Source organism: Aulonocara stuartgranti (genome assembly GCF_965226115.1).
Source record: "Aulonocara stuartgranti genome assembly, chromosome: 3".
Classification (NCBI taxonomy): domain Eukaryota; kingdom Metazoa; phylum Chordata; class Actinopteri; order Cichliformes; family Cichlidae; genus Aulonocara; species Aulonocara stuartgranti.
Window position 1 is genome coordinate 74,681,293 of NC_138941.1, and position 21,187 is coordinate 74,702,479.

The 21,187-nt window shown below is 41.3% G+C and overlaps 1 protein-coding gene across 1 annotated transcript in view; it reads right to left on the reverse strand.

Annotated features, from left to right (window-relative positions):
- LOC309703502 (spermatogenesis-associated protein 20-like) overlaps positions 1-21,187 on the reverse strand; it is a 57,017-nt gene that overhangs the window by 28,416 nt on the left and 7,414 nt on the right. Inside the window, exons 12-14 of the mRNA XM_082528387.1 lie at positions 18,103-18,271; positions 8,453-8,661; positions 252-451 (exon numbers count right to left, since the gene is read on the reverse strand). Coding sequence (XP_082384513.1) covers positions 252-451; positions 8,453-8,661; positions 18,103-18,271 — 578 coding nt within the window. The remainder of the gene's footprint in view (positions 1-251; positions 452-8,452; positions 8,662-18,102; positions 18,272-21,187) is intronic.

The following is a 21,187-nucleotide window of genomic DNA, read 5'->3' on the forward strand; positions in this document are numbered from 1 at the left end:
TTGGCTAACACCAATCAACAGTGGCACTTTAAATGCGTAATATTAAATCAAGACTACTTTGACTATCCTACCAATACCAATTGTAAAGTATTATCTGGTTGTCATAGTAACTAAAACCCACCAGTAGCCCTGATTCCTACATGCAAAACTCAAAAGACTTTAATAACCGGTGAACTCACAGGACAACATAAATCCTTCTGGTGCCTGAACTTGTTCCCCTTCATGATCATGTGTGTTAGTTTCAAACTCACCTGTTTAAGTGTGTAGTGCTGGGCCATAAGAGCTCGCACCATTTCAGGCAAGGCTATGGGAACAGTGGTCAGACGGTCAGAGAATGCTGTCAGTAGCTGCTGGGACTTTTGGAGCCACTCCTGTCTTCCAGTGTAGTGGGACAGACGAAGGAGGTTGAACGCTGAGACTGAGTTAGCACTGGGCTCAGCTCCATCCTCATCTGAGACGCAAAGACAAACAAAAGATGCTCAACAGTTACAGTCTAAGACCTTGAATATACTCTGAATCAAGAAAACAGAGGAGTTATTTAAATGAAACCGAGTATAAAGTTATAGTCACACTAAAACCGTGGTCAGAGATTTCAGCATGAGCATATTTATTGCACAATTGTGCAAAGAATTTGCAAACTCACTGGCTTTGAACGACTCCTCTGAAGATACACTTCAGTTGTTTGGAGACAGGCTGCTTTTCACCAGGCAACGTGCAATAAAAATACTCACAGCAACTACTTGCAAATTGTTCACCGATAGCAAAAAACTTCAATGCAATTACCAGGCGACCAGTGATTATTCCTAGTTACAGAGATGTTGCCATCCTATTTTTACTCTAGTGTGACTGAGCCATAAGACGGGGATTAGGACTTGATACAAAACAGACTCACTCACAACACAACTCATTTATTGTTATCTGAAACAAGGTCCTGGGAAGGTGCACAAAAAACAATAATCAACTTAAGCATTATTTTGTCTTTTAGATATTCTTCACTAAAGTTGGCTTCAATTTTTGCCCAGTGACTGCATTGAAGTCTTTTGCTGTCGGTGACCGACTGAAACTGAATGTTTGAACATTCAGTTGTGGAAACACAGGTATTGCCCACTAAGTTCAGCAAATTGTCCTCTTTTTTTTGTTTGTTTGTTTAAAATGCCAACATCAATCAACAAAAGCTTCTTTTTTATTTTTCAATTTTATTTTTAATGAAAAAAATCATTTTAAAAAAATAATAAAAAATGAATGCAGGTTTAGGAAATTTCATGCTTAATTTTTCAGACTCAGATTATGCTCAGTGTTTTATAAACTCTATGGCATAGCAATGCGTTGTACGTTATTTTTAACTAATGTGATTTGTCTAAACATGAACAAACATTAAAAGTTTCGCTTTTAAATCCAGAATGATGCCATGCTTGTAATCCAAATGTGGATGCAATGCCTTTCTGTGTGATGTGATGGACACAACAGATAACCCTATGAATGGCTCTGTTCAGTGACTGGTCCTTATCATTCATATCAGTGTCTAATGAGAACCTGGAAGGTGATGTTCCCATAACCTCTGCCCTTGCTACATGATTGCTTCTCAGGCCTGAGTTCTGTGTTTCTGAATGTGTGTGAGTGTGCTTTTTATTGTCCAACACAATTTACTCTTTAAGTTAAACTGCACATTTTGAGCAAAACCTGGAAATGTAGAGTTGTAGAGTTCTGACTTCTAAGTATTTACAGCAAAATGGCCCTACACAGCCACACAGCTGTCCTGTACACTGCATATTCAATATGTTTTATAATGAGCACGAATTACCATCATCCATGCGTGACTGAAATGCAGAAATACTTTGATTTGCATGTTTCTGGACTCCACAGCAAGGAAGTTTCAGCACACACACACACACTGTAAACACACACAGAGGTTTAACCTGAGAGTCTGTTTGCTTTCAACATTTCACATCTCATCTCTTAAGGATCCCCATGGAAGGAGGGCAGATGAAGGCGTGACAGTACTGCTTCCAAACAGACACACACATAGAAAACTTGCTGTCAGCACAGAAACACACACTCACTGCAGTAAAGCACTACTTAAGACTTTTATCAGTTTTTTAAAGTCTACAAAAACAGCTGAAGCAGTCTCAAGTTGATGTATCCTGTATTTTTCTGTCTTTTTAAATGGGAATACATCTGACAATGCACTGTGACCACGAGAGACAAAAAGTGTTTTCACAAACAACTGATTTTCAACTACAAAACAAAGACGGATATTGTGCATAATTGCAACCTTAGTCTTCAAAAACAAATACACACAAGGGAGGCTGAGGCGAGGGGATGTAGAGTGGCAGCATAGTGGGGTAATCCGTCTTGCGGTGACAGGCCACGCTGCTGGGACCGGCGTCCACACTGCAGCGGGTGTAGCGTCACTAATGGGCTTCAACCCCACACAGCGCCGCCACCATAATGGCTCCGTCAATCCTCTCAGATGAGAGAGCTCTCACGTGTCAGCTTCGATAAACACACACAGATGCAGGTGTGACGGCGCGCAGGGACAAGCGCTCCAAAACACACAAGCTCAGGCTGCCATCATCTCTGATCTGTCCCACATTTCATAATAAAAATAACAATCACCAAAAGATCTGCATTTCCAACTGAAAAATGATGAATCCTGTCATGGAGGAAAAGAAAAGATGTAACGTGAGATCCATTTGGAAGGGAGAAAGACGAGCCTACTGACTGTATTAGTAAGGAGAAAAAAACATTAACTGAGTCGAGATGACAAAAGAGTTATGAATAAAAATACAAGTGGGAGTAGGAAGCTGTTGAAATAGATGGTCCCTGTCAGACAGAGCAGCTTGGGAGCAAAAACAAATAGGCAACTACATCCAAATTGGAATCTACAGCCTGGCAGATCAAAGGTGCATGTCAGCACGTAGACAAAGTGTCAGTTTCTCTGACATGCCAGCAGCCATCAGTTACAGAAGTGGATTGGCAACTGAAGAAAGGCTGGAGTGCACATCCAGGCCAGGACCATTTATTTTTATATCCCCAGTCCTTTGGTACAAAAAAAATCTCCTTTTTCTACAGATTTGCAACATTAAAGAAGTTCTTGAGGAAAAGGTTTTTTGTTTTTTACGAGCTAAGCAAAAAGTATAGACCAGGGATCGGCAACCTGCGGCTCCGGAGCCGCATGCGGCTCTTTAGTCCTTGTACTGCGGCTCCGCGTGGTCTGGGAAAATAAATTAGAAGTATTTAGCTGAAGTGTGTTTTATTTGTGATTAGTTATTTTTTTAACTTGTAGTTCTAAATTGGAAGATTATTGTGATATTGAAATATAAAATAAAATTATATTTTATTATTTTTTCATCGCTCAAAATAAGCGTCACACTCGCGGAAGCCGGTGTACCCGCCGAAGCGCCGTGCATTTATCGAGACTTTCAACCCCAGGTAGGCCAATTATGGATCTTCGGATCCACATTATGTCAGCAGCTGTTCTCCACCGTGAACTATGTTAAAAACAAACACCGCTCACGCCTCACAGATGACAGCTTACAGTCCTGCGTAAAGATGAAAGTGACTTAATAAAGCCCCGATTTTCAGACGCTGTGCGCGGAGGTTCAGGAGCGGAAGTCCCATTGTAAACATACCACGCAGACCCGACGATGTTTCCATGAACGTGCTTTTCAGCATCTCTTTATTGACCACTTTTCACACACGGTTGCTGTACGCATACAGCCGGCTGTAGCTTTTCAGCTCACAGCCCGACACACACCAACACAACAGCCGAGAGCACAGACGTTAAGGCGGCGAGGCGAGATTGCGGGTGCCGCTCAGGTGCGTCCGCCTCCCCTGCAGCGGCATTGCAGACGATGCCCCGCCACACACATCAACCTGGTAAAATACATATTTAGGCAGAATTTTGCAAATATCTATTTTTCATCTTTTAGCAGCATAGTGCTTTTTTTCCAATTGTTTTTTCAAAGTCAGGTCAAGGCTCCAAAAGCCCAAAGGCGATATAAGGGGGCCTCACAACAGTTTTTGTTTGCTGGATCATTTTAGTTCAGCTGGGTGTCTTTCCTTTTGTTATATTTCTTTAAGAGTTCAAAATGTGTTAATTACATAAATAAAATGTAATTTTCTCTGTAGCACTTCATGGATTTCATAAGCAACACACCTTAGTTGAAGCATAAAGGTAAAAAACAAAACAAAATAATATATGCAGTGTTATCTTCATTTTAGATGTCAAAAAGTATTTGCGGCTCCCAGTGTTTCTTTTGCGTGGAAACCGGGTCCAAGTGGCTCTTTGGGTGTTAAAGGTTGCAGACCCCTGGTATAGACCATTATATTTTCAGACACTGTACAGAATATGTATATATGCGGATGGGTTTCTTGGACATTTGTTTATATTTAACGGCGCAGCGAGTCTCTTTACAGAAACTCTTTAAATCTTTTAGCTTTCTTGGCTAACAGATTAGCTACCTGCTTAGCTACCTGAAGCTTGAGCTCCTTCCACAGACGTTTACAGGACTGAGGTCTGGAGACTGGAAGAACAGATATGTTGAGTGTGACCCAAAGAACATATCTGTTCTTCCAAACATGGCAGGTTAGGTTGATGTGAGTGAGTTTCATCTGACCGCAGCACTTATTCCAAGCCTTCTCTGAATTATTTAGCTGTTCAATGGGAAAGTTAAGATTTGGTCTTGCCGACCATGGCGGACAGACTGGAATGGAAGAAACTAATTCTGTGGACAGGTGTGCTTTACACACATAACACATTGAGATCAGGAGTATCTGTAATTGACTGATTGTTTGTAACGTGGCACACAACCAATCAGTGGGAACCAGAATTCTGGCTGGGCTGTAGGGAATCAAGTACTTCACTTTCACTTAATGAGACGCAAATCTATTTAGAACTTTTATGTAATGTGTTTTTTCTGAACTTTTGGTTAATATTCCGTCTCACTTAATTAAAATGAAACCATCATAAAAAATAGAGACTGTTCATTTCTTAGTAAATGAGCAAACTTACAAATTCAGCAAGTGACCAAATAATATTTTCCCGCACTCTAAGTAACAGCTAAGAAGGCACTAATATTTTAATCACCAAAACTAAGCACAAACTTCTGGGATGGCCAGCAACCCATAATAGTAGTTACATAATTCATTTAAAAATTCTCCAACAGCACACACACTAAGGGGGGGGGAGGGGGGGGGGGGGGTCAGTAGACACTATAACTGTCTGTCTTGGGACACCTATCAGTCAAAGTGACTGTGCCCCGAACGTGACTATCCAGCTGGAAAAGTTGGAAAAATTCACCCAATTCAGGATTGAATCTCTGAAACAGCAGGCTGTCAGTCTGTCTGCACAGTGCTACTTCTTCTACTTCTATAGTAATACACTGTTTCATCACTACCTTTTACATAAGAAGATTTTAATTAGCAAAACTTTAGGCATCTAAAGGAATTATTTCTACAAAACTCCAAACTTTCCACTGCAGGAAAGGTTTAAGTTCTTAGTGGAAAACAAGGTTAGACAACATTTTTCATTTTTAGTGGCCATTCGTGTACCTTGTTCAATCTATTTCTAACCTTTTTAATCATTCAATTTATTCTCTACAGTTATATGCCAATTTTAGATTAGATCAGATATTTTCAGTGCATTTGTGATAAATAACGAACAAACACATAAATACTGGCCTTACACAGCTTGTCCACTAGGGGCCTGGCCCAAATGTCCCACATCTCATCACAGCTCCATCAATCACTTATATTATGTTAGATATTGCTGAAAATATTGTCCTCAAAGGTTTCCTGCACCATGCTGATGCTAGTCTAATGCAATGCCACCTGTTTTGTCATTTACCAGGTTCAAAATCATTGTAAAGCTGAGGCACAGGACCAGGTCAAAGACAAGACTTCAGTCACTGGGAAATCAGTAGGATTGTTTCTGGGTTGGGTTTCATTTCCTCAAGCAGAAAACAGATTTTTATTTATCGAATAGCCTGAAACAAAACAACACTCTAGTACTGTTTGTAAGGAAAACTATTGTGCTTATATTTGTAATCAACATGAAAAGGCCCATACTGAGGAAGGAAAAGAAACAAACCCTACAAGGCTAAAAGGTAAGTACGAGGGCAGCAAGGAAGAACATGTAATAATTGGAAAAGAATGAAGATGTAAGCAAGATGAGAGCAGGCAGAAGCAGAAGGTGGGTTTGAGATTCCCACTGCAGATTGTCGTCCTGTTCCAGCCTGTCAGGAGCAGATGGACTGAGAGACAGAAAGAAGACATATTTGACAGGCCTGGTGATCAAAGTAGCCGAAGAATCAGAGCATCAGTCTTTGAGTGCTTTCAAGTTGAAGAGGTTCAGCTTGAATGAGTGAGGCTTTTACAGTGCTGAAGGTAGATAGGAGGAGGTCAATACTCCTCTGCTCCCCTCTTTTATCCTCCAGCTATTCATCAGTCTATCCACCAATCTGTGCCTTCTTGCCTTTTCACTAACATTTAAAGTGTAGCAATAGAGGGAGACTGACAGAGATATTACAGACGAGGCTTCCATCGTGTTAAGATCCAAATCGATCAATAAGGTGGAAGATATACATAGGCGAGAAAGAGATGGACGGTACATGAAAAGATGAGCAATTAATGATTACGCTCATCCAGTAACTCAGCATCCATTCATGCCTCCTCTGTTTGTTTAACTCAGTGTGGTCAACTTCTGCCAATTTCCAATTCTGCAGACACATCTCAAACTTAGTATTTATTCATCTCTCTGAGCTACATCCTCACACTTTGCCTGAGCCGCAGCGGTATTCTGCAGTAGTGCTATTAATCTTTCACCTGTTTGTCAATCCAACCTGCATCTTTAAACACACTTGCCACATGCCCCACAGTAGCAGCACCAGTTTGTTATTTATGTTCTAACAGCTCAACAGAACTTCCAATATTACAGCAGATGTGTGTACATGCCTGTAGCACTTTCGGCCTGTTGCTTAGTCGACTGGCATCATTTTCTGATGTCACATTTGACTCCATGTGTATCCAAAGCTTGAACCCTTCTCAGTTTGTTAATCACTTGACTTATTTTTCTACTGCTTGACAGGAGCAGCTGGAAGCTTAAAAAAAAAACATTACATGACTGCTTAACAAAATTACCCTAAGTTTTCTACAGACATTTGTGAGCCCAGGAGAATGGACGTTAAAGACTTTTCCTGATCACCTCTGTGCTCATCTAACAACACAATCACTGCATTCGAGCACTCGTGCTCCTTTCAGTTACTAATCTGGGCAAATCTTCAGGTCTAATATCAAAACTGTTGTTCCTTGAAGACCCACTTAAAGCTATTCAAGACCACAGACTTCCATTTAACACACTTTTGACTCCATGGCTAATTTGCCTCTTTGTATAAACTGTATATTATCCATAGGACTTAAAGTCAGAGGAGCTGACTATAGGGTTCATATAGTGGTTATAGATCGGTCGGTGTGTGTGTGTGTGTGTGTGTGTGTGTGTGTGTGAGATCATTAAGGTAGCTACATTATATCTCTTATATGTAGTGTATGTTGAAACTTTACAGAGCAGTTAGATTTCTAGAGGGTTAAAATACAACATTCAAAAACACTAGCAAGTTTTTAAACAGAAGAAGTTAGTTATTCAGTATGAGTCACAAAAAATGCTAAATACAAACTGTGATGTTTTTGTTGGCTTTCATATTTTAGAAACAAAAGACGTATGAATCACTATAGCTCAGAGTACAATCACTCAAATTGTCCGCTCTATGACACTGTAAAATCACACTCCTTGCGGATTCCTAATTGCCACAGGCGACATTACCATCATGCTCTGACATGATGGTAATGTCTTCCAGAGTTATGTATTTAAATTCACTACTAATATTGTAGACACAGGTAAGATAACAGAGATTTCAGATATCTAAGTAGTTTATTTTCATTTTATAAGAAAGAAATCATGTTTGCCTCAACACCCATACTGAGATGATCTACCAATCTATCAGCACCTACATTTCCACTCCAGGTACCTATTCTGTCCCTGAAACTTCAAAGAAAGAAAAGGTTCCTTTACACTGTTGTTCATATGTGATTCCACTTCAGTCTGAAGAACCTCAGAGATTAGGCAAATTAGTTCACTGATGTAGAAACAGCTATTCTGACAAGACTTTCTAAAAACATGGCAAACCAGACGTTCCAGCTGTGTAAGCCTCTCTTGTCTTGCTCAAACAGAGCAATCAAAAGCTGTGCTTGGGCCAGATTTAAATGTTATCCTAACAAAAAGCAGTCACCACTCACACATCCCTAAACTTCCAGAATGTGCCAACCCCCCTGAGCAGGGACTTTGCTGGGGGTAAGATATTGTAGTTCTTATTGAAGTTAAGTGCATTGAGCATCTTCAAATGTTCCTATGGTAAAAAAAAAAAAAAAAAAAGCAGCTAATGCATCCATCCCTCACCCTCTTTCAGCTGCAGCAGTACTGTGCTGTCAGTGGGATCACTGCAGAAGTAGCCTCTGCCCTGATCATCCCAGAACAACACGTCCTGCCTCAGCTGCAGCTCCTCAGCCCACTGCAGCCACTCTGTTTGTAGCGTGGCCTCGTACAGGTCCAGCAAACCACATATGATGAAGGCATAGTCATCCAGGAAGCCAGAGATAGACGGAGATCTGCAGAGCGCAGAGGGAGAAAGTGAAAATCAGAGGAGCAGGAGAGGAGAGTGGGAATCAGGACAATTTTCATTAAGAATTTATTGATCGATGCGTTGACATGAGTTACTTTTAGTGAACTAGTTTTGCTTTGTTTTTTTCTCCATTCCATGCTTTACTTTTTTATACTGCCTGAGGAAGACAAACAGGGACTGCCTTACAAAGGCATTACAAAGAGCCTGAAGGAGATACTTGGGACAATCCACGACTACATTATAATACACATAGTTAGCTGAGTATAATCACTTCCTGAAGCATTTTTCTCAATGTGTAATTATTCATCTGTGTTTCTATAGTAAAGGCAAAGACATTCGCATAGGCACACAACTGCATACATAAGATGTCTGACGTTTGAAGTAACTCTTTTTCCTCCTCCACTTCATTCAGACGAGTTCTTTTGTCCTACCAATTTCTCCCAATTTTACAAATCATTCTCTGTCAGTGAAATTGATTCTGATTTATTGTTCAAGACTTGTCCTTCACAATGTTGCTACTGAGTCGCTGCAAATCAGCTTCTAAATTCGAGGGTTATTCCACCCCGTGCTACTTTTCCCCTCCAATTCTTATGACGGCACCCCGTCTGAGTGAGTGCATGGGGACAGACAGTGACAGGAGGCCAGACAGTGCTGTGACATGAGAGGCTGATGGCTGGCAGTCAAGAGGCTAAAAACAGGAGGTGCACTTGGAGAAGATAAAGTGCATGACTTTAAGGTCATGGAGAGGTGAGGAGTCAGAGAGCAGCTTTTCTTCCCCAGAAAAAAGGTTGATTCATGAGCCAACTCATACACAGAGCAAAAGCACTTGTTCTAGCCAACTCAACTCAGTATAGGACTCTGCAAAAGTCCTGACCCACCCCCTCTTTTCTTTTGTTTCCATGGAGCCAGAATTTCTTGTTATTTTTAAATTGGCCTTAAGCAAAAGTTCTGAGGCTTTCTGAAGTGGCTTTGGCCACTTTATTCACTCGTTTCAGTCCCTGTAAACTTACAATTATCATATAGATTATTATGTAAAATCTGAGGCCATGGTTCTCAGCCGGAAAAGGGTGGAGTGCCCACTCCGGGTCGGGGATGAGTTCCTGCCCCAAGTGGAAGAGTTCAAGGTTCTCGGGGTCTTGTTCGCGAGTGATGGGAGAAGGGAGCCGGAGATCGACAGATGGATTGGTGCTGCGGCCGCAGTGATGCAGCTGGTCGAGCTACGTCCCTACCCTCAACTATGGCCACGAGCTGTGGGTAGTGACCGAAAGAACGAGATCGCGGATACAAGCGGCAGAAATGAGCTTCCTCCGAAGGGTGGCTGGCCTCTCCCTTAGCGATAGGATGAGAAGTTCAGCCATCCGCGAGGGGCTCAGAGTACAGCTGCTGCTCCTCCACATTGGAAGGAGCCAGCTGAGGTGGTTCGGGCATCTGACAAGGATGCCTCCTGAGCGCCTCCTGGGTGAGGTTTTCCAGGCATGTCCCACCAGGAGGAGGCCCTGATCTATGTTTACACATAGCAAATAAATGATTTTTCTTATATTTTCTATATAATTAAAGGAATGTGATTTCTTTTTTTGTCAACAAGGAGGCCGTTGTTTTTTGAGTTTGACACATAAATAATTCCTTCCAGCAACTTGATGTAAGTAAGTATCCAAAACATACAAGTTTCATTTATATAATTTTTAAGGGATCTTATACCTGTTTTCACTCTTGTATACTTTTCATACAAGTTTCACACAAGACATAAATCTTATAAAGTTTGTATCTATATATCTTTTCCATATGGGGTACACGTACTGGAAAATTATTTACTAGGACTCACCTATCACGCGACTGGAGAGCGCAAACTCCGCCATTGTCGTTTTCCATCAAACACTCGTTAAAACAGCAACCTACAGGTATGTTAGCGCACTCATCCCTGACTGTCCGAGGGAAGGGCGGGGTCACACGTTGAAACAGACGCAAGGCAGCCCAGGCGGGGAAATTTTTCTTTTACATTTTGCGACTCATATTATTTCTCTATCTGATAAGAAAACTATTCAATCAGATAGTTATTTGTGGTGAATGAAATACAGTTACACTTTCAAGCACTTTTAAGCGCCACATCTAAAAATTCAAGCACTTTTCAAACCTTGAAAAGACAACATTAAAATTCAAGCATTTTCAAGTATTTCAAGCACCCGTACGAACCCTGTTACAAGTCCTTTAAGATGCCCAGACAAATATTCCTTGAGATTGATAAAGAAATTATAAGAAATCTTGACCATAAGAATTCAAGCTGTGCTGAAGAATAAATCTGGTCATTCCAGTTATTGCTTGACAGAACTGTGAAAACTCGTTTTTTGCCTCATATTCTGTACTTCCATTTATGCTTGCACGTTTCAGTAAATCGCTGCATTCATTTCCCACTTTCCTTACAAAATATAAAGAAATTTTACACTGGCTTAATACTTTTGCACAGTACTGAGCTTATAAAGCAGATATATATACAGTAGGGGTGCAACGATATTCGTATCGATATTGAACCGTTCGATACAGTGCTTTCAGTTCAGTACGCATATGTATCGAACAATACAACATTTGTAATTTATTTTATCAACTTTCCTTCTGACGATGCTGTCTGTGTGGAGCGCTCAGTGAATCTGCGTTCGACTACTCCGCCTAGGCTGCACTGTCGAGCGCAGATCCACTGAGCGCTCCACACAGACAGCATAGTCAGGAGGAAGAGCGCAGGGCAAGCTAGCGAGACAGAAGTTAAGCTCTCCTTGCAAGATGGACCTCCCCCACCCTCATTCAGATCTGGCGTTTGGAATTATTTTGGTTTTCATGTGACGTATGACCCTGAAGGTAAGCGAGTCATGGACTAAAGTAAAACAGTATGTTGGATGTGCCATGCAATGCTTAATTAACTAGTGTGTTAGCGCAGTTAGCTCGTTAACGTGTTGGCCGTCTAGCCCCATGCACGGGGCGATCGGCGGTAGCTCGTTAACGGAGATTTGCCGTGTTGTGGCATTAAGGTCATTTCAACGAGATTAACCTGAAAGCACTAGTGGGAACACAACGAATATGACTGCACATTTACGCCGACATCATCCTAGTGCAAAGACAAAAACAACAAGCATGCTACTAACTTTAGCCGAGTCACTTAGACAGCCGTTAGCACAGGATTCTCCTTATGCTGCTGAGAATATAGCCCAGAAGAAGCGGATAGTATAGCTTTTATTTTGGAAAGAGACATTTCTCTGTAATAAACTCTCTTTTCCAAAGATGAGTGATTCCTCAATCAGATACAGGGCTTGCAATATCACTAGCCCAACGTCCCGGAGCTAGCGATCTTTCCAGTCGGGCTACAAAAATCTCTCTGCCCTGCCCGTCGGGCTATTGTAGGAAAAATATATGTCAATGCTTTTGCATTCTTTCAGAAATGTAGCTGGGTAATTATGTCATTGGCATCGGTGAGCCACTGTCAATATGTGACATATTGAAGTTGCATTTGAATTTGCGCTTGTTTTTTTGCTTTCACTTTGCAATCGTGCGAACTGTGTATAGAGCGCGACAGCACTGATCTGTGAGTGATGATAATTTGTGCACCAATTCCTCTGACATCGTCTTATTAATCGTTAGCTTACTATGCAAACATGACAAGTGAAATCTCCCGCAGCTTAAACATGTGAGAGGTTGATCGCGCAGAGAATCGCTGAGCTTATGTGAGTGCGTGTGTAAAAGTAGCAGGATTGTGACAGCCAAAGAAAAACTTACCACAAAACGGAGAAGTTATGACAAATCAGACTATAAGGCAAAAAGAAAGTGCAGCTTTATGGTTTCATGGACAAAAGAATTTCTGTGGCTGCAATGTGACAAGCTAAATAACCAGGGCTGCACATAAGTGGTCCGCAGGTGCGCATTCGCTGTCAAAATAAAAAACGCGCACAAGGGTTAGGGTTAAATTTAAAAACTGTACTTTTGAGTTAAAATATATATTTATAATTTTAATAAATGACAAATTTAAAAGGCATGAACATTTTTTGTATCGAAAAAATATCGAACCGTGACACCAAAGTATCGAACCGAACCGAACCGTGAATTTTGTGTATCGTTGCACCCCTAATATACAGGGCTCTAGAGTGCGACCAATTTGGTCACAAATGCAACCAAATTTTTCAGTGGTGCGACTAAAAAAACAAACATTTGGTTGCACCTGTGAGACCAAATGTTCGGGTAGCAAAAAAAAAAAAAATAAATAAATATGCAACCTTCCCTGTGGTCAACAACAGACACACATTTTGCCCCTATCGTGGACTAAACCAATCAGAGATAGTCAGGGGCGGGACCTCTCTGATTGGCCGTGGTCCAGTTGAAAGTGCAGGTGGAAGTGGGAGGTGAGTAGCTTGAATAAAGCGATATCAATTCATTAAATCCTGACTTTTAAATATAACTGTGTTTTGCCAGAAACGCCACTAAACCATTTCAACAACAACCAAACAGCAGATGAGAGCAGGTACACGGACTCCACACAAAGACGTAAACACAGAGCCGACGCATCAGAATCAGCTTTGTCTTTCTCGGCTTTCTCACCCGACGGCCCGTAGACGGACACGCTGTCGGAGCTTAGCGATCCTGATGCGTCTGGTCAGCGCTGTGTTTACGTCTTTTTGCGTTGATTCTGAGCTGCAGGTTTTGTCTCTCCAACCAAAATTCACCAAAGAAGCAGCAAACTACGCTTCACATTTGATCAATATCGTCATGAATTTTGCTGTTTTGCTTCCACGACTATTAAAATCACACTTCATGCACAGCTAGCTCTCTCTCTCTCTCTCTCTGTACTTCAAGAACAGTTTCCGTCTCCAATCTCTGTTTTCTGTATTATTCATTCGCTTATTACCCACCAGTCTACCGCTGTTTACAGCGCTGTGGCTGCTGTCTTTTTCTTTTCTTTTTTTCACTTTTTTTCACTTTTTTCACTTAAATGACCTCGGACAAGAAAGCCTATTTTTTCTGTTGTTCAATACTGAAGAAATTTAAACTTTATATGCAGAACATTGTAGAATATTTTTAAGGTTATCTGCTATAAAAAGCCAGACCAGGAAAATCTCCTTCATGTTTTTCTGTGTTTTATTCTCAGTTACTTTCACACAAAGGCATCTGCTGTGATGTTCACAATTGTGATGAAGTCAGTACTGATAAATGATCAGAATTATAATATTTCTGACTGTCTGAGGCTAAGTTGAATCAAATCGGGACTTTGAAAACCGGAATCGAATGGATTATAGAAATCAGTGATGATACCCAGCCCTAGTGAGCAGCCTAGGCCCGACAGAAGTGGATGTAGCTGTAATAGGAAAAGAACTATTGATAACTCTTCTGTGAAGTTAAGGCCTGATACTTCTGAAATTCATAGCCAGTGCTCTGACACGTGTCATCAATCTTTGAATGCTGAAAAAGCACAGTGTATCCAGAAAAACACATTATATTATATCAATTATTATACAATTTGTGTGCGCCTAACTTTTGTGCCGGTACCCCCATGGCAAAAAGTTAGTCTAGAGCCCTGATATATAATAATGAGAAGTTTATTTCCCTAAAATCTTTGTTGCATGAGCCTCATGAAGTCTGGGTCTTTAGAAACACCCACACTATGCAGTGATTTAGAAAACTACTGCAGTATTGGCACAGAGTGTCTGCTGGTGCAAAGTCTTTAAATTGAAAACTTAAAAAAAACAAAAAAACATTTTAAATTACATTTAACATCAGACACATCAAATATTGTTTTTCAATAGAACACAATCTCAACCTTCCCTACACTCACACACAGACATTACTAAGCCAGCTTCTGAATCATTTTTGTTTTCTTAGTTTAAAAAACAAAACAAAAGAGGACAACAGCCTTTTCAGTCACACAGCAACATGTCATCTGGCTGGGGTGACTCCAGCCACAGGCGAGCGCTAAAGACGACCTCACTAACACACAAACACAAAAATGTAAAAAGCCTTTCAGAAATACTCGACAGCCTTTTTATTCACACCTTCAACAGCCCGTGTTAAATGAGTCATTTCCCTGAGAGCAAAGATAAAACACCTTGTCAGTCTACTGTATCATAGCACCGCGGGGGACACTTTTAGAATGATGGCTTCATCATGGTTCCCAGATACACAGGCACTCACTTCCCACTAAATAAAGCTTAGATGGAGGAACTTACTGGGGTGATGTGGGTCACAGAAAGGCAACGGGTCCCATCGTTTTAACAACAGCACTGACCTTTATGTTCGAGTCTAATTTAATATGTTTGCTCGTCCCACAGAACGTGCTGCTTGAGGAGTCAATTACATATGAAAAAACACAATTGTGAACAAAGGAGAGACAAAAATAAAACACACAGAAGGAGATTCCCCTTTCTGAGTCATTAATAAAACAATGTAGCTAACCCTAACAGAAGCCTATGATACTCTGCAGACCCTTGAAATTAATTTGAATGCCCTCATCTAATTGCTCTTTATGCACCAGCCCATCAGCGTGTGTGGGATTGTGTATAAAACTGTAATTGAACGGCAGTGAGGTGGAAAAAGAATAACTGCTTATGACACTATTAGAGTGCAGTCAAAATCACATTTGATTATTGGCTCAAAAAGTTTGAATTTGCATTACTACATATTATTGTGATCTTTGGAAAAACAAGCAAACAGACCCACACAGTAATGACAGGCTCATGCTTAAAAAGCCAGATTCATTTTAGCACAAGAAAATAACATTTAATTTAAACTGCAACAGTCATTGAATGAAAACAAACCATCCTTAAAACTAACATCATTAAAAATCTAATCAAATTGGTGGGCATTGGGGGGGTGGGGCTTGGAGCCTATCCCAGCTACCATAGTGCGACGGGCAGAGTACACCCTGGACAGGTCGCGAGCCTGATGCAAGGCTAACATTAAACTAAAACAAAATAAAATAAATTAGGGGGCTCCACTATAGGTCAGCTGGTTGACCAGGCAATACATATGCCCCAACAAGGGTCTGGGCTCCATTTCTCCCCACACAATTTCATCTGGCCCCACCCTTTCTTCCTACTTTGGATAGTACAGAGTAGACTGCAGTCTAATAATTCTACAATGCCAAAAAAGAAATCTTAAAAAAACAACTAATTGAGAAGTTATCTCTGCTAAGTGTAGTGCTGAAGAGGCTACAGCAGCAGCCTGAGTAATGAGTCAACATCACCAGTGACCCACTTGCCATGGCTATACTGGATCCATTGTCATGCCTTCCTTTGGTTCCTAAAGACCTTGGTGATACTCTTCATGATCAGCTCCTCAACATTACCACGGCCTATTAACCCAGTTAGCCCGAGCACCTACTATTCCTCCTGGTAAATTAGCGCACGGCCCATATGTGCCTGGCCTGGTGTGACAGAGTGATTTACCAATGTACAGAAAGTAAACCAGCCCTGAGAAAAGGGCTTTGGTAAGCACTCTCAGTGCCGACCCCATCTTGAATTGGAACATTATGAATGAGACACAGGCTGTGGAAGACAGAGGCTCGTGGTGTCTATCTGTTTATATGTGTGTTTAAAATTGCATGCATTTCATGCTGTGATGTGGGCTTCCTGGCATATTTTTCTGCTGATTCGGCCATACTGCATACTCACTCATTCGTAGTAACTAGGACATAGGGCTAGCCAACAGAACGGGGACACCTGGAGTGATGGTGTAGAATCAACAAGAGACTCTGTTCGTTCCGCTGTGTTTGTCACACTGATGAGAAATTCTGTTTGTATTTGGTCGTCTTGGCCATTTCAACACAAAAACCAGAGCTTAAGCTTAACAGTATTAGCTTAACTCTGTGCCATCTTCCACTTCATGTTAGGCTTAACTGTAAAAGGTTAAAAATCAAACACGGCACCCCGTAAAAGAAAACAGTCATTCTAAGACAAAACAGATTTTGTACTGTTGCTATGTAGGCTGAAAAAAACTCATCACGAGTCATTCAACAGGCGTCTTTAACCCAGTTAACACAGGGCCAGTCTTGTCTCAGATAGACAAAATGATAGAAACTAAAAGAGAAAAACTAATTACTGACCTGCAGCATGTAAATGTGGCTTTGCTATAACCAGGTTACTAGAATGCATGTGAACATGTTCTCTGATTTCTCAGAGTAACCTGATTTATCCAGATATAACCGTTTCCTGTTTGCATATAAACAGCCATCTCAGTACAGAACTACTGCGTACCGCTCCTCTACTACAAAGTGGAAAAAAAACCATTTTCCACATCCTATTTAACAATGTCACACAGTACAAAAGGGACAAAGCTGTCTGTCATTTGGCATTGAGAAGCTCAAGATTATAACCTCATATCATCTCAATCATCAACATCTGGAAAAATCCTGGTGTGGAGGATCATCCCTTGCAATTAGGCCTGGGTCTCCAGTTCTAACAGGACAGTCTTCAAAGACCACACAGTCATCAGCCTGAAGGTAGAAAGACTGAGATTCTAGACCACAGAGTGAGAGATTAGAAACCTGACGTTATGATGTGACGTCTAAAGGCCCCTGAGAGAACTTCCAGCGGAAACAACCAGAACTCTGATGTGTTCCAGCAAACTCAAACTTTTTCTGGCAACGCGTTGATTACAACTCGGCCACCTTGGGAACTCTGTCTGCCACCCAAAAATGAAAATCAAGTTGAAGGATCACCGCTGGAGAAGATCCAGTAGATGAAGGCACAAGTGTCCACTAAAACCTAAAAATAGCAAAATGCTCAAAACAGTCTAGAGGCACAACAACAGGAATATGTTAAAGGAGAAATCAACCAAACCCAAAATCAGCTAAGGCTTTTCATTTTTGTGGGCCCAAATACTGGATCAGACCTTATAAATCTAGCAAACACTTCAAGAAAGCGAAGGAAACTCAGACAAATACAGGAGTATTTCCTTTGTGGTCTTCTGCTTTCTCATAAGAACTAAAACATTCAACAACTCTCTCGGCCGAGGAGGACTCAATTTAGCACAACTTGTTTAGTGCAGTGGGTTCAGCAAACCTTTACTTTCCATAAATCATATTCATTTCATTTTGGTTTCACTCCATAACCTTTCCGCCTCACCTGCAATGACTCTATGCCCTACCCGTGAGGCTCGCTAAACTTCAGGAAAAAAGCACACATGCAGTGTCTCTGAGAGAATTTTGTACTACAGATGCATCGAATCAGGAATAAAATTCTGAGACTCTCAAAAATCCAAATCAAGGTTAGGACAAACATCCTCTGACAGCTTTCAGTCACAGTTAAATATTCAAAAACTGCAGGACTGTGTGGGTCTAGTCTGACATGTATGTGAACAAAAGCATCAAGCAACCAGCTGTCATCAGATTCTCATTCTGACTATGATCGCTGAATTAAAGCTTTTAAAAACTGAGCCATCAAAACTTTCTCTCGCTTACATCTGTTGCACCTCCATCTGGTCTCCACGGTAACAAGATCGAAGGATGGTCTGCTGCTTAGCGTCCCACAGGTGCTCCTTTAGGAAACCCCCAGCCTTCACTGCTCTCTCCACCAAGTCCTTGTCTCCCAGCACAGCTCCGACGCGAGCGTAGGCCGACAGCATCAGGCCTAACAGGGAGAAAGTAACGGTGATGTCGTTGAGGGTGAGTGTATTGAGGTCACCAAGTAATAAAATGACATACTCACTGCTTAGGTATCAACATGTAGCCCCTGCCACACTTCCAATTTAGTTATCCCCCCCTCTCTCCTTTGAAGTCCTCCTGTTCCTCCTCTTGTCCCTATCTGCATCCATCCTTCCTCCCGCTTTCCCTCCACCCGTCTTTTATGTAGTAAATCAAAGCCTAGTGAGTGCACAGCCTCGCCTTCAAAGTTTTGCAGCAGAGGACAGGTGATTAATGGCAAGGTTTCTTCATTAGAGAGGAGACAGAGAGTCTTGCGTCTAATTGGAAAGTTCTCAGGATCGCCGAGCTTCATTACCTCACTAACACACACTGTCTGAGACGTCAGCCCCGGGAGCCAAATTCGTGGGTGCACTTGTGTATGTGTGCTCTCTTGTAATTAATCGAATCTGAGACAATGTGCAGGACAAACAGTGCTAAGGAGACATCACATTAATCCCAAATGACAAGTGTCTGTAATAATCTACGCACACTTTGACACTGCAGAAAAACGGCGTGCTCGTGAATATGAGCGGTATTTACTGTAAATATATGACAGTCTGATAAAATTGCTTGTGCTAACTTGACATAATCAGAATCAAACTGTCTTGTTGAGAAAAGAAGAAGTGCTCATAATCTATCAACTAATATAATGTAAGGTGTCTGTTTCCGTTGTGGAATTAATGGTCACATTGTGGAACATCCCACAGAAAAACTTCTCCTTTCTGGCACGCTGTGTTACACTTTTGATCATGTCTGCAACCTGAATCCCTGATCAGACAGATCACTGCCTCTGATTACGAGGCTGAGCTGTCTATCGATACTTAGCTAATCCAGCCAAAGGATCGATGAGCTCATGCCACAGCCGTGCACAATTTACAAGACCCGCGACTCCTCCTGTGTTAATGGTCAGAATTTAATCAGACTTACACACAGTGATCAACTTATTGGTCTTAACCCAAACTGTGCCCAAAGGTCAACATCACTTTTGTCATTTTGAGGCAATAAGCTCAGAACTGTGACCGATCGTGAAACGCTTGAACTACTACGTCACTGACATTGTTTTTTGTGCATGTCCTTCATAGTGACATAGTTTGATGTTTAAAGTCACAGCTTTTCCAGTGGTGCACTCTAGCACTGTTACCTAAAGGTCGCTGTCCAACTTTCTCCTGCAGCATGGAGGGAGACACAGTGCAGGTCCAACAATAAATAGTAACTCTAAGTTTGAAGCTTTATATTAAATTAATGGCTAAACTTTGTATGTAACAACAGATGACATTTGTTGATTTGTGTTAAGAAAGAAAGTGTAGGTTGGCAGTTACTCTGTGGGACAGATGAAATTCAGATGAAAGGCCCCTAACTCACCAGTCACACAACACTAACTGACCAATCAAGGTAGGAGCACACAAACAACTGTGTTTACTGCTGTTTTGGGAGGTAAAATTACTGGTTTTGTCAATGGAGTCTGACTGAGTGCACCGCCTTCTCTTCAGGTAAAAGCCTGGAAATGTCCTAAACATAAAGTACACTTAAACAGATATTGATCCCTTTTTGTGGCTGAAATCCATGTTGGCGCTGACTGTGTCCTCAGCAGTACATGGCTATAGTTTCTGTGCTGTGTGCTGTCTGTTTGAGTTTCTGTCACTGGCATCTACTGAAGAAAACAAACTGACCGTGGATCACAACCTCAGCCAGCCTTACTTCAGATAAAATTATCTATCCCCAGCTAAACAGGCAAAATTACTTCTGATATCTCAAATTTGGTTTTGTACAAAATGCAGACATATGTATTGGGTATCACCACTCTAGGAGTGTTTGGTCCATTTAAGGTACAAAAAAAAAAAAAAGATTAAAGGACTAAAGAGGGGGGCTGAGAAGGGAGTAAATTTTCTATCGTCCAAAAAATGACCATATTTAGGCAAATTTATGAGAACAGGAAGTTACTAAATGAATTTCTAATTATTTCTCATCTTATCTTACAGAGCTCATAGTGCTCCAATAATGCTCTGCATTTAATCATTAGTTATTACTAATCTGTGGCTCACTTTCAGTCTGTCTTTTGTCCCATCTTCCTCCCCTACTCCCAGCCAGTCACAGCAGATGGCTGCCCTTCACTGACCCTGGTTTTGCCAGAGGTTTCTTCTGGTTAAAATTGAGTTTTTCCTTCCCACTGTCGCCAAAGTGCTTGTTCGCAGAGGGTCGTCTGATTCTTGCTTTATTCTCTATTATTCGTAGCTTCTTTACTTTACAATATAAAGATCCTTCAGGGGACTGTTTTGAGTTGACAGCTATATACTGCTCCTTAGTGGAGAGCATGCTCTCCTGCTGCCTGGCTGTTTAGTACCCAGGGGCCACAAAAGAGATCAGGAAGGCTGTACAGAGGGTAATTAACACCACCTCAAAAAAATCACTGGCTGCCCTCTGCCACCCTTTGAGCCCATCACCAGCTCCTCCCATCTCAGGAAAACCAGATCTATCACAGGTGCACCCCGACCACCAATTTCCTGCCCCGCTGCCCTCCCGCACCTCCAGACTTACAAACAGCTTCTTCCCCTGGGCCATTCTCACATGCAGTCTTTTCTTTGCTCTACATCCAAGCACTTTGCAACTATTTTGTTCTCTATTGTGTGCCTTTCTCTTGTTTTGTATAAATCCCTCTTGATTGTATATATTTCTCCTGTTTGCTATTTATTCCTGCTGTGTACAGTTTAGATTTTGCTCCAGCACAGTTGGTGTGGAGCACCCACAATTTCGTTGTATGTGTACATTAACAATAAAAGGCTATTCTATTCTATATAAATATAATTGAATTGATTAAAAAAAAAAGAAAACAGGAACAGGTTTTCACAAACAAAGACTTGTAGTG